The 14,936-nt window shown below is 40.4% G+C and overlaps 1 protein-coding gene across 2 annotated transcripts in view; it reads left to right on the top strand.

Moving 5' to 3' along the window:
- LOC131229220 (uncharacterized) overlaps positions 1-14,936 on the top strand; it is a 33,671-nt gene that overhangs the window by 17,190 nt on the left and 1,545 nt on the right. For both annotated transcript variants that reach the window (XR_009163217.1, XM_058225113.1), the window contains exon 4: positions 14,160-14,311. Coding sequence is in view for 1 of the 2 variants with exons in the window: in XM_058225113.1 (XP_058081096.1) it covers positions 14,160-14,311 (152 nt within the window). In the remaining variant the exon portion in view is untranslated. The remainder of the gene's footprint in view (positions 1-14,159; positions 14,312-14,936) is intronic.

Raw genomic sequence — 14,936 nt, 5'->3', positions numbered from 1 at the left:
CCACACTTTGTTGATCACTCGAGAGTGACATATAGGTACCCTCAAAATCTAGACATGTGAGGTACTCATCTCTCAGTTGCTCAAAGCTGACAACTCCAGCACTCAAAGAATTGAGCAACGCTACTTTACGGCTAAGGGCATCGGCTGGTTTATTCTCTACTCCGACCTTGTTTTTTATGACAAACGAATACTTTTGAAGGAACACAACCCACTTAGCATGCCTTGGGTTAAGTTTCTTCTGGGAGCGAAGATAACTTAAGGCCTCATGATCAGAGAATAAGACATTCTTGCGGTAGGAGGTAGTAGTGCCAATGTCTCAAAGACTACACTACCGCATAGAATTCCTTATCATAAGTAGAGCATTTTTGTTTTGCCTCATTTAGTTTCTTACTGAAATAGGCAACAGGATGACCCTCTTGACTTGGGACTCCTCCAATACCAATACCAGACGCATCACACGCAACTTCAAAGACTTTAGAAAAGTCGGGAAGGAGCATAACGGGAGCTTTGACCATCTTGCACTTAATTTCTTTGAAAGCCTTAACTGCGGCTTTCGACCACACGAATTCTCCCTTCTTCATACACTGTAATGGGAACCATAATCGTGCTAAAACTCCTAATGAACCGATGATAAAATGTGGCTAAGCCATGGAAGCTCCGCACTTCATGGATGTTCCTCGGTTCAGGCCAATCAACTATGGCCTTGACTTTCTTTGGGTTTGCACGCATCCCTTCTGCTGATACTATAAACCCTAAGAACACAACTTGACTGGACATGAATGAACATTTTTTAAGGTTAGCGTATAATTTCTCCGCCCTAAGGACGCTAATGACCAACTTCAAATGTTCAAGGTGAGATTCTCTAGTGGTGCTATAGATTAGGATATCGTTGAAGTACACCACTAGGAATTTTCCCATGAACGGTCTCAAGAACTGGGTCATCATCTGCATGAAAGTGCTAGGTGCGTTAGTTAAGCTAAAAGGCATGACCAACCACTAATATAGCCCATCCTTCGTCTTGAAGGCTGTTTTCCATTTATCACTGGGGCATATACGAATTTGGTGATACCCACTCTTGACTGTGATTTTGTTGATGGCTTTACTGTCCACACACATGCGCCAAGTGTCGTCTTTCTTAGGTGTCAGTAAAGCAGGTATGGCACACGGGCTCATGCTCTCCTGTATGAAACCCTTTTGCAGGAGCTCATCTACCTGCTTCTTTAACTCTGCATGCTTTGCAGGGTTCATCCTATACTGAGGAAGGTTTGGTAGAGTCAACCCAGGGACAAGATCAATAGCATGCTGGATGTCCCTCATGGGTGGCAACTCATCTGGCAAATTCTCAGGGAATACATCTCTGTACTCTTAGACCGGGGCTACCTCGTGGGGTAACTCTACTGGTACTTCTGCTGTAGCCCCTCTAACCACTAAGGCATACACCGTCGAATCCTCCTCAGTCTCTCTTTCAAACTCTTTAGCTGTGATGATGTGGAGAGACTTGGGTGTGGATTTCCTCACTTCTTTAAGCTCACTAGCCTTCTCACCTTTCTTCTGTGCAGTGTTTTGTGGTGGCATAGGATTAATTTTTATCTTCTTGCCGTTATTCATGAAGGTACATGCATTAGAACGATCGTATATCGTGACGTCATCATCGAATAGCCACGATCTGCCTAGGATGATGTGACCTACATCCATGGGCAACACATCACACCACAGGGATTCCTTATAAGACCCGAACTTGATGGGCATAAGACATTGATGGGTGACAGGAAGGGAAGTCTTGTCTACCCGTGAGACTTTGTACGGGTCAGGATGAGGGGTGGCTTCTAACTTTAGACGGCCTAAGGTGCTAGTGGAAATTACATTCTGGCAACTCTCACTGTTCACTATCACCTTACAATTTTTCTCGCAACACTTGGCGATCATGTTAAAGATAGTGTTATGACGCCAGTCAACACTGCTTTTAGTCTAGGCTAGCACACATGACAACTGCTAGTGTGGTAGCATCACCCACCTTATCCTCATCACTCAATGATCCTACGGGATGATATTATTCAACTTAAGAGTTGCCCTGATCATACTCGCTATCCTAGGAATCGCCTATGACGAAGGCTTTTGTTTTGCTCTGAATGGGACACCGAGTTGCAAAATGGCCAATGTTCCCACATTCGTAGCATCGCACATTCTGTCCTCTACCTGGACCAGCACTAAGGATGCCTTTTCCCTTGTCATCCCTAGGCCTAGGGGGAACATTCGCCTGTGCCCTAAGTTGATTACTAATGTTGGGTCTAGTTCCCTGAGAACTAGTCCTAACATTAGAGTCTCGGGAATTGAACCGTCTTGTGATAGGAGTCTTTAGATACTGCTCTAATTCCTACACCACTTGGTCCATATCGTCTAAATCTATCACGGGACAAGCCCAAAGCTCACGCTGAAGATCCGATCGAAGGCTCGTCTTGAAACGCATGAGCATTACTGGAGTGTCTTCTTTAATGTCACGCTGCATCATTAATTCCTCAAATTTTGTAATGTATTCCGTGACAGGCATGGATCCTTGGCGTAAAGATTGCCATTGTTCCAGGAGCTTCTGGCGATAAGAGAGAGGGAAGTACTTCTCTCTCAGCATAGTTTTCATCTCGCCCCATTGGGTAACGGGAGCTCCTCCCACCCGTTCAATCCTATGCTCTTCATTAGTCCAGTACATCTTTGTTTGCCCCACAAGCTTCATTTTGGCAAACCGCACTTGTTGGTTCTCTGACATCTCATGCCACTCAAAATAGTGATCCATGTCAGCTAACCAATCAAGGAATGCCTTGGGGTCAAAGCAACCATCAAAGCTCGGGGCATCAATCCTGACAATCTTCATGGCCCTCTCGTCAGGATCAAAGCAGTCCTGATATGCCCGTTCTCTACCCACTTACCCGCCATTGGTGGGGGTTTGTGTAAGGGCTGGCTCCTCACCAACACCACCTGCCTGTGACTGCACATCTCCCCCAACAGTGGGGTTTTCCCTTTAGGATGCCTTTAATCGCTCAAGTTTAGCTTCGGTGGCAGTCAGTTTTCGTTCGATATTTTTGTTGGATGTCTCTATGGCAGTTATCTTTTGGAGTAATTGAGTGAGGTGCTCGCTTAATTGCTCGTTGCTCATGATGGGTGTTGGCTAAAACCCTTACCACTTCTAGTGGGCATACACCAAAAACTCGAACTCAATTTTCCTAAGTTCGACTCAAGGTTTGAACAGACCTCAATATGGATGTATGATCCTACTTCTATACGACGTATGAATGCTGCAGATTTTCAGATTTAACTAGAATAAAAACACAAATCTGGAAATTCAGACTAATATCTCACAGGATTGTGAATTTGAAAAATCAGGTTAGCAATTTTTGTGGCATGTAGATCTGGAATCAAGTTAGCAATTTTTGTGACATGTAGATCTAGAATCTGGTTAGCAATTTCTGTGGCATGTAGATCTGGAATTATCTAGACAATCCCATATGAGAAAATAGATGATCCTAAGTTCAGATAACTCAATCTAACAAAAACCATGCAAAACATAAAGCTTTAATACCAAATTTGATGCAAGACGGTGTAAACTAGAATGCATGTGTGAGCACAAAAATTATTTAGCGAAATAAACTAAGCAAATCAATTGAAGTATTTACATTACACATCATAGTAACGATAATAATAAAAGGAACATGCAATGGTTGTGGACCATCATCACAATCCTGCTGTACCATATTTAAATCATGCGTGGATTGGATCCGGTGAAGGATGGGACCTCCTGATCTTACATGGTTTTAATCCAACAATCAATGTAGCTTCTCTAGTCCAGGAAATCAAAGGATTTCTAGAATAGGGACGGCTGGAAAATCTGAGAGAGGGTTGGGATCAATTCTCAGATTTTCAGGGTCAATAGCAACAAAAAAAAAGTACTAGGCATAAAAAGAGAAGAAGAAGGTTGGAGGGCTAGAAATAGAATTTAGAAGAAGGGAAGAGATTAGGGGAAGAGAAGAACTTACCACAGAGAGAAAGGGGAAAGGAGGCGCCAAGCTTTCATTAAAAAAACATTATTAGGTTTATAGTAGAAAACACCTTATTTATAAAATTCGGATTTAAAAGAAAATGACTAAATTACCCCTATAACAAAATCAAAATCAAAATAAAAATAAAGCTTTCTAAAAAAAATAAAAAAATAAAAAAAATCCCGTATAACAGATCAATCTTCTAACTCATCCTACACGTGTGTCCTCCTAATGTGTCCTCCTAATGTGGGGCTTTCAATTAATCCAAGGACATGTATAAGGCCTTTAGAATCATCCTTATTTGTGCCATTAACCAGGTCTTCAAAATCATCATTATTTGTGCAATGAACCATCATCGAACCATAAAGATGTATTCGTCGGCCGCCTTCATCTTTAATAAACTTTGAAGGGTCTGATGTCCTCATCATCAAGCTTTAGCTGATTATTATTCATTTCCATTATTCGTGCAAAGTGGAAATATTCCAGCAATATCTGCATACAATTTTTATTTTTTTTATTTTTTTTATTTTTATTTTTTATGAATGATGTGTTAACAACTTTTCTATTAAAAACTAGTGAGATCCAACAAATAAGAGGGAAAGCATCCCAACCTAGGCTAGATCTTGTTACACCCTCTTTGATATAGGACCACCAGATTACCAACAAAAAAGAAAAGAAAAAAGAAAAAAAGGTCCAAAATTGGACCTATTATGCTGAAAAGGTCCAATTTTGGACCTATTATGCCCTTCGATTGAAGGGAAAGCCATCCTATTGATTTGTGGATTCCACAAGATCAATCAGATGAAATTTTTAGTGGTCCAAGTGGACTGTAGGGTGCACAAGTCCAAACAGATGGATAAAATACAAGAAATAGCTGGACTGTGGGGCCCAAAAGTCCAATGGAATATGTTTTCTGGGTTTATATACAAACCTCGTCAAGTATTGGGGATTTGTACGAACCGTTAGTGTTTTCAGTAGCGCTCATAGCGTAGCTTGTAGTGTATGCTACATAATGTAGTGCAGCTAAAATGCAATGTATCATAGCTCCCTGGTAGCATAAGCTACGGGTAAAGCTGTACACGAACCGAGTTAGCTCGATTAACTGGCTCGACTCGACTCAGAAACGCTCGAATCGACTCAACTCGAAATTGGGTTTGAGGCGAGTCGAGCTGATTTTTTTGAGCTTGAAAAAATTTTGAGCTGAGTCCAAGCTAGACCGAGCTTGACTCAACTTGGCTCGGCTCTGAACTTGACTCGGTTCGAATCGACTTGACTTGGATCGGGTTCACTTAATATAAATGTTTACAAAATATTTATATATTTAAATAAATTATATATATATTAAAAACCCTAAAAACCTAAACTCGAACTTAGCTCGTAGGCTCAAACTCGAACTCAGCTCGAGCTGGCCCTAGCTGCTGACTGAGCCGAGCTGGCTAGTTAGGCTTGAGATCGAGCCGAGCCGAGTTTGAGCTAGGGCAGCCTGCTGGCCGAGCCGGGCCAAGATCGACTCGGTTCGGCTCATGTACAACTCTAGCTAAGCTACAGAATGTAGCGTACGCAACATGTAGCATAGTGTAGTGCATGGCGGGTAGTGTATGTTACATGAAATCTTCTTTTTAAAAAAAAAAAAAAAAAGTTTTTCTTCTATGCTAGTTCAACACCCATTTAAAATGGTGGTGACTCATCCCCATCACACGTGGCAGTACATTAGAGCAATCTGGACCATCCAAATTGTGGTCCATATCATGGATAGAGTACTTGTGGTCCATATTGTGAATTTGTGATGTTTCAATAAATATAGAAAGAAGTCACACTTAGAGATGTTTGCAGAGAGAGAGAGAGAGAGAGAGAGAGAGAGAGAGAGAGAGAGAGAGATGGATCATACATCTGGCTGTAAAACACTTGGATCATACATCTGAGCCTCAACACAGCCTGGTCCAGCTTACAATCTGCCAAAATCAGCCTCCAAATAGTCTGAAAGTCGCCAAGAACCTGCCCCTAATTTCAGCCCATAACCCTTCCAAAAAGTCCAAGTTCCCATCCCTTTTCAACCTAAATTAGCTCCAAACTTCTGCCAAGTACCAGTCCATGAATCTGTTCCCTACGGCAGCTGTGCCTCCTAGCTATCCTCTGGACACAGTGGAAAGAGGAAAACGACGAGATGGAATAATCAAGTTCAATACTTAATAGTGTAAAAGGATGAATGATATTTTGGGCATTTGGGGTTCCCCTGTTCAAGGTGTGTAACACGGAGGAAATAGTGGAATTGTTAGTGGGTGATCTTAGGATGACCCGCTCCCCTAAGGGCTGATTTCTCATCATCCATTGGGTTTTCTATTTTCTTTTTGATTTCGTACCACTGACTAGCTAAGATATATATTATTGTTGCCGTTCAAAAAAAACGAGAGAAAAAAAAAAAAGAACAAAAAGAATCTTGTCCGCTTCCATCCCATACTCCATACTAAATTGTTACAAAATTTTGACGCCCACACACTTTTGGCATCTTTGTTCCTAACGTGGTTTGGATCATAGTGAGTAGTTAAAGGCAATGGTGTAGATGCAAGCTGTTGAGGATCCAACGAGAATTCGTCAAACATTCAACGGAATGTTTAAAGAATGTCATGGTGCAAAAACATGTGGAAATGGGTAGTCTCCTTTCTAGACAACCCAGATTTAACATGGTGGGCAGTGAATAACTAATACATGGTAACGGGTACAGTTATGGTCCTAGATATCTGCCCAAGGTGTCATAAATTGGTTACGTATTGACCGTAACGGCTGATACATAACGGTAACGGCGGTTACTGTTACACGATATGGGGCTGAAACAGGGAGGTCCAGAAAAAATGAACCGAAATGGCCATTACAGGCCTGTAACAATTGTTATGGGTACCCTAAAAGAAAATAGGAAAAGAAAAAAGAAAAAACGAAAAAAATAAATAAATTTGAACCTAATTCTTCTTCGTCCTCTTCCTCTTCCTCTTCTTCTTCTGCGACACTGCTGTAGCTCCTCATGGCGCTGCTGCAGCTCCTCTTCCTGCTTCTTGTTCTTCTTCTTTCTCCTTTGGTGCGGCTCCCTCGCCACCCTCTCTCTCTAGTTGCCTCTTGTTTTCTCTCTCTCTCTCTCTCTCTCTCTCTCTCTCTCTCTCTCTCTCTCTCTCTCTCTTTTATTTTTCTTTTTCCCTCTCATTTCTCTCCCTCTCTCTCCGTCTCGAAAAAAATGAACGGGGGGCATGGCTATAAAACGGCCACGCATTTTATTTTGTTAAGTAGTCCGCAACGCATGCCCCTTAGTGCACTTGCACTGTTTTAGTGCATGCGGCCCACCTTGATTTATGTGTTGTATATCCATGCTACTCATCTCTTTTTCCTGATCGTTTCAAGGCATGGTCCCTAAAATGAAGTAGATCCAAATCTCAAGTGGACCACACGGTAGGATTGAATGCCCACTGTTAAAAACTTTTTATGGCCCACTGTAATGTTTATTTACCATCGAAACTGTTGATAGGTTGCATGGACCTGGATCAAGGGAAAACACAAGTCGTAACTTATAAAAAAATAATAACAAATAATAATAATAATAATAATAATAATAATAATAATAATATAAGTTTTAATTGTGGGAATTCAATCCCTACTGTGTGGTCCACCAAAGATTTGGATTTGCCTCATTTTTTGGCCCATGCCCTAAATTGAGTTGGCAAAAAGGATGGACAACATGGATATACAACAAATGCATCAAGGTGGCTCCTATGTTCAGGGCATCATTCACTAGTGGTCTGCCTGAGGTTTAAATCTGCCCGATTTTTTGGATCATGCCTTAAAATGAGTTGGCAAAATAGATTGACGGAGCGGATATACATTACATAAAGGTAGACCCCAATTTCAAGGCGTCACCCACTAGTGGTCCACCTGAGATCTGGATCTACCTCATTTTTGGACCATGCCCTAAAATGAGTTGATAAAATAGATGGACATCATTGATATACAATAGTACAATACATAAATCATGGTGGGCCCCATGTACATGCCCCAAAAATTGTCCACGAGGCATACATTAATTAAAAATTAATAAATTAAATTATGGCACTGTTGTTGCCAAGTCACAATCCCAAAATTAAATTGTTTAAATGATTTTCACTGTTAATTTGCAAACACTTGTTTTTCTGAAATAGGATCATTTGATATTTTTCATTCTTCACTGTTCAATAGATATCCACCAATCCATTCATGAGACAAGTGCCAATAGATTGCATGAATTTAATGTTGATTTGGGGCGTCAAATGGTCCACCAAATCAGCTCTAAATTGACAACACTATTTACTTGAATATAATTTCGAATTTTTTCTTAAAATTTATTGGGAAAAATGATATTAATTTGTTAGATATATGAATTACATAATTGGATATAAAAGTCCCTAGATTGTATTTTGAAATAAAATGTACACAAGTCAAAAGGTATGTAATACACCAATACTTACAAATATGAGATATTTTGGTATTAGATTCATTCTAAATAATTCATATTAATATTATATAGTTATATAATTAAATATAAAAGATCTCTAGCCAATACTAGGTTGTCAAATTCATAAATTCATCAGACAACCCAATACAACATTTTCACAAAAGACTGGACTGTTACACTACTATAAACATGTTCAAATTTATAAATGAATGCATATTTGGAATAATCATAATTTTTTTGGATTTTTTGAATATTTTTTCAGAATTTTTGGAGCAAAAAAATAAATTTAACCGTTACAGGCACTGTATCGACCGTTACAACCTTGTATCAATCGATACGGGCTGTATCCGTATCGGTAACGGTAGGGACCGTTACGCCTACCGTTACCGCAATGGTACACCTTGTATTTGCCCCTACGTCATCCATGGCAATGACCACAAGGCGTGAAGCCATATCAGCCTATCCTGAGCATGGTTATATTGAGTGAATTATAGATGGATCAAAACATGTATGTTTGAAGATCCTGGACTTCTTTGGGAAGCTAGATCCTGATGCTTCCCATAATTAGCTATGATCTCTAGAAGATTATTTCAAAATGATATGCTATGTACAATGAATTGAAGATGCAGCTTGGTAAGACGAAATTGAGGGAAATTGGTGGCACCATGTAGAATTGCAGTTACAACGTGCGCTTGGAGGAGAAAATGAGTGTAAGTTGAATGAGAGGTTTCCTAACCTATTTCCATTAGGAGGTCACTTTGAAGGATCTCTTCTCATAACTTAAAGGAAACCTGAATGTGGAGGAGTATATAGAGAAATGCTTCCCATAATTAGCTATGATCTCTGGAAGATTATTTCAAAATGATATGCTATGTACAATGAATTGAAGATGCAGCTTGGCAAGACGAAATTGAGGGAAATTGGTGGCACCATGTAGAATTGCAGTTACAACATCGCTTGGAGGATAAAATGAGTGTAAGTTGAATGAGAGGTTTCTTAACCTATTTCCATTAGGAGGTCACTTTGAAGGATCTCTTCTCATAACTTAAAAGGAAACCTGAATGTGGAGGAGTATATAGAGAAATGCTTCCCATAATTAGTTATGATCTCTGGAAGATTATTTCAAAATGATATGCTATGTACAATGAATTGAAGATGCAGCTTGGTAAGATGAAACTGGTGGCACCATGTAGAATTGCAGTTACAACATGCGCTTGGAGGAGAAAATGAGCATAAGTTGAATGAGAGGTTTCCCAACCTATTTCCATTAGGAGGTCACTTTGAAGGATCTCTTCTCGTAACTTAAAGGAAACTTGAACATAGAGGAGTAGATAGAGAAATGCTATGATTTGACGGTTTGAAGGGAGGTGTCCGAAAAATGACACTAGGTTGTGGTCCATTACTGTAGCATAGTACAAGTAGATATTCAATGGAAGATGATGGTGGTTTGAATTCATTGCGTAGACAAGGCTTATTAGATATCCCTAAATATCCAAGATCATGTTTAAGGTAGACAATAGATCAACTTTGAAGCTTCTGTGATGTAGGACGTCGCACAGATGCGCTCTTAGCATGACTATACCACAAGAAGCCTAGACGCAAGTGCAAGTAGTAGGTCAGATCCGGGCCCAGTCCTACTTAGGGCATGATGTAATTGGGCCCCAAGCATGTCCAGATCGAAGAGATGCAATCCGGCTAGGGAGAAATTGCTGTTCAAAGTGCAAATCATAAATCGGCCATAACTTTTGATCTAGATATCGTTATGGGACGCACGAAGTATGAATTTTGAGTGGAACAGGCCATCCGGGGCGAACCGACCCACATAGTGGGTCATTTCTATCTGTTTCGCGAGAATGCGTGGTTCCAGCTCAAAAATAGGGTTTTAGGAAAAGTTTACTATTTTTAATAATTCCAAATTTTGTAGTATTTCCTTATTTTTGGAGTTTTAGATTTCCATCTTTTAAGAAATTAGTTGTAATTATGCTAGGGCTCTTCTAGCAAAAGTTTATTTGAATTTTTTATTTTTAGAAATTAGGCTTTAGAAGAGTTTTAGTAGAATTAGGACTTTTATTAAGGTTAAAATTTTACTATTTTTGGTAATTATAGATTTTAGTTTATTTTTATTTATTAATGGCATAATTGAGAGTTAAGTTAATAGAGAATTACACATTATTTGAATAAAATTATTAGAGTTTTATCTCTTTTTTTCTTGTGGATTCAAGGTTTTGATTACTTGAGAAAGACGATGCTCTTTCTCATCACCTCATCATGCTCTTCCTTGTGTCAGTTGGTATTAAAGCAAGGCTTTTTCCTCGGTTTGATTGCATTTAACAATGGTTCAAGCAACAATCCTATGGATGGTGCTCCAGGGAACAATCCTATGACAGTAGCAGCATTTGAAGCTTTTCAGTGGGACAATCGGCGAGCCATACAAGGGCTGCAGGCGGCAATCAATCATTTGACAAGAGCTTTATGATAAACCCATGTTTGTAATGATGAGCAACATGAAATTGGCGATGAAGCTCCCGATCATCATGTTCACGGTGTGACGCCGGTGATGAATGGCAGGCCACCATGCGATAGTGGTAATTCACATGCCATTACTATATTCGTAAGGAAGTTGTTGCATACACCAAATGAGGAGATAGATCTGTAGCGGCACAATATCTTTTGAATGAGGTGCTCCGTGCACAAAAAGGTTTGTGATGTGGTCATAGATGGCAGAAGCGGTGAGAATATGTGTCAAAGCGGTGAGAATATCTGCTCACACAGCCTCTCGTACTCCTGAGGGCAAGCTTGACACCCCAGTCGGATCACCTGGCCCCTATCTCTTATCCATCACCGCCTCTACTATAGTAACCTCCTTTGGTTCTTCAAGGAAGGGCAATGCCAGTCTTCAACAACAAAACAATCTCGTGACACTATTTAGAGTGCTCAAAAGTGGGCAACATGAATCCAAATGGGCAATGCTTCCAAAGAGATATGCCCAGAGGAGATCTAGTTGACCTTTGGCAGGATTGACTTCCAAGCCAAAAAATGCATATGATGTAGCGACCCAGCTCAAAACCATCCCTGCCCAAATATCCGTTTGGAAACTCCTTTGCATGTCACAAACCCGCCAAGAATGTTCGTTAAAACTCTGAACGACGCACATCTCTCAGGAAGCACCACTCGAAATGGTTGCACACATGATCAGGCAGCTCGCTTCGCGAGCCATTACCTTTTCAGATGACGAGCTGCCACCAGAAGGCCACAACCATGGGCAACCGTTGAACATAACCGTTTGTCACAAAGATTACAATATCCCACTTGTACTTATTGACAACGATTTGAGCCTGAATGTATGCCCACTTCGGACTACCACGTATCTAGGACTGGACCGTCCATGTTTAGGCCGAGCAACGTGAATATTAGAGCATTCGACAACTCTCGGAGACAAGCCTAGGGAGAGATTAATATCGAATTGCAAATTGGTCCAAACACATCCACCATTACTTTTTAGGTCTTAGACATCCCTTCATCATTTAATCTTCTCCTCAGTCGGCCCTGGCTACACAAGGTTGGGGTCATATCTTTGACTCTCTACTAGAGAGTCAAGTATGTCCTCAGGGATAAAGTGCTCTCCATCTTAGTTGACTCTAAACAACTCTTTCCTATCGAAGCAGTTCATCCAGGGGAGCTTAACATCCCAGTTATTGACGCATAGCGTCTAGAGAGAGATGGCTCATACCAGAGTTTTTAGTTCGAAGCAGTAAATCATGTACCTACGGTATGTCCCCTCTGATCAAACTACATCTTCACTCTAGCCGAGCATCAAATCTTAAACTACCGACTCGAACACCAGGATGCCACCAAAGTAATTGAGGTGCAAGAAAAGATAGGCAAAACAGGATTGGAATATGATTCTCCCTGGAAGACGAGCCAAAGGAGCTGGAACCTAGGGGATGGTGAGGCCAGGAGATGGGCCTTCCTCGTTCCCTCACGGCAATCAACTTCACTAGCGCCGGATTCATCCATCCGGATGGAAACTCGAATCTAATCCCACCGAACCACAATCACCGTCACAGAACTGCCAAAGGAACATGTGGGAAAGGGGCATGGGTTGGCCAATCTTGATTGGATCTCCATCACGGTCCCACCATAATTGCAGCAGCCCGAGGAGCACCATGACCTTGGAGATCAAGAAAATGCCACCATGTCTGACACAGAGTCAGAGCCCAACCCCCACTTCATCATGATGGTTGGACATGACAAATTAGAGCCACCCACTGGGCATTGCCTCCCTAGGGGAGGGAGCATAGGGCACCAATTGGTTCACAATCCCCATGATGGTTGAATCGATCGGCCAAACGTCTAAATAATGCAAGCTTAGAAAAAAAAAAAAAAAACGCCCATATAAATAGACATCAGCACCCTGAGTCGAATCAAGGTAGCCCCTAGTTTGAAGTGTCATCCTACTCGGGGACCAACAATTTTAAAAATCCAAAAAAATTTAGAAAACTCACAAAATAAAAAACAACGGAAAAAATCAAAAAAGGAAAAAACATTTGAAAAATATCAAAAAGCCAAAAAACCTTTTCAAATTCTAAGTAATAAGCGCAGCACCCCCCGCGCCCCCCCCCCCCCCCAAACAAACGATCCACACATCCATCCTCGTTCTTCTTCTCCTAACCCATACACCTGCAACCTAACCCATCCCAAGCTCCCATCTAACCCACCTCACCTGACCGTACAACCATACCAGGCCGTACCCACCTAGCCATACAACCGTGCAAACAGACTTGTACAACTGTCTGTACGGTCAGCCTTCCCCTCTCTTTCATCCTTTGATTCCTCTATTCAAACCCTCACCCTAAAAACCCCACTTCTAAACCCTCGTAAACAGTAATCCTAATTTTGCAAAAACTTCAATTTTTCCAAAAATCCCCAAATCCCAAAACCCTAGTTCTAAATCATTTCAGAAACCAAGAGATTCCCTTTTAGATTATTTAGATCAATTCCTATACTAGATTGAAGTCCTATCTTCCATAGGTCCTATCTAATAATGTTTTATAAGATCTTATTGACGGATTGTGATTTAGTCTTGAATCTGAGCATAATTAAATAATTGAATTCATTAAGCTTGTGATTGATTAGCATTATTTTGTGTTTTAAATTGTTCTAGTTAATCCATTGATGATCTCATTGCATCATTCAAGGCTAGGCCATCCGTCCTGTATTAAGTATCTAGGACAAAAGCATCAAGACCCATATACTTTTTTTTTTTTAGAGTATAAATTGTCATGTCCAAGTATGTTTATATTTTCTCTTGGATAAATCTCTCTTTTTAGATCTCTTCTTGTTCCTCAATCTTCAGAGAATGCGGCGTTTGTATTATTGTCAGTTCTCTGTTCTGAACATTTCCTAGAACCATTGTCTATTGCTGTACTAAATCACTTGTGTTTAGTTGTATATCCATGGGTGAATTCGGAGATGTTCTGCTATCATTGAAGAAAATTCTAGTATCTTGCTAAAACTAATAAATTTTTGTTATACATGTTACATTGGTGCAGTTGTGACAATGATGTTGTTGGTATGGTTGATAAAAAACATGGAATCTAAGGTTCTAATACCATGCTAATATTAATAAAAATATGTTTTTGCATGTGGCATTGGTGCAGTTGGGAGAATGATGTTGTTGGTATGGTTGAGAAGAAGTATGGGAAGCACAAGATTTCAGTTTCTTTTGAATGTGAGACACTGAAGTCTGAAAAAGCAGCAGAAGAACATATCAAACAATTCATGCCAAATCTAGTTGGACTGGATGCCATTGGTAAGCACATAGTCAATAACATTCAATTTCAGTTTATATGAAAAAGCTTTTGCAAACTGTATGCTTACTGTGTTTCGTAATTGTTGAAAAGAGGACTCTTAATATGTAGCCCTGGTTGTAGTTCTATGGGGCACCTTCCTCATGGTACATGTGGTGATTGGAACTGTTGATCTGGTGGGCCACAAAGAGGATGGGCTATAGGCAAATATTATAGTGATTGGAAACTCCTACCATCTAGTCATTGTGAGTTTTACTAGTTGAATGTGCATTGTTCCTCTGACCGATCCTTTTGCAGACCACTGTTCAGATAGCTACCACAGTCCAATCCCCTTTCCTTTCAGTTTGTGGTCCATCTATATGATGGTCCGCCATATCAAGGATTGCTGTCACCACACATGTTTGCTACATGTCTGGTGAGAAGCTGCATATTAGCATTCCTCTTGTGGTAAAACATTTATTATTTATGGAATGGTATTTAAAGGTTGGATCCAATGTGACTGTGGTATCATTCATGATAAAAATGCTAATTAAGTGACAGGCGAATAAGTTGGTCAAGCTGAAGTAACCAACTGATGGATCTGCCCTTTTGGATAGGACATGGTAAAATGTAGTAAATCCGGACCAT

Source organism: Magnolia sinica, chromosome 16 (genome assembly GCF_029962835.1).
Source record: "Magnolia sinica isolate HGM2019 chromosome 16, MsV1, whole genome shotgun sequence".
Classification (NCBI taxonomy): domain Eukaryota; kingdom Viridiplantae; phylum Streptophyta; class Magnoliopsida; order Magnoliales; family Magnoliaceae; genus Magnolia; species Magnolia sinica.
Note: the sequence above shows the minus strand (reverse complement) of the source record. Positions and strands in the feature narration are given on the sequence as shown.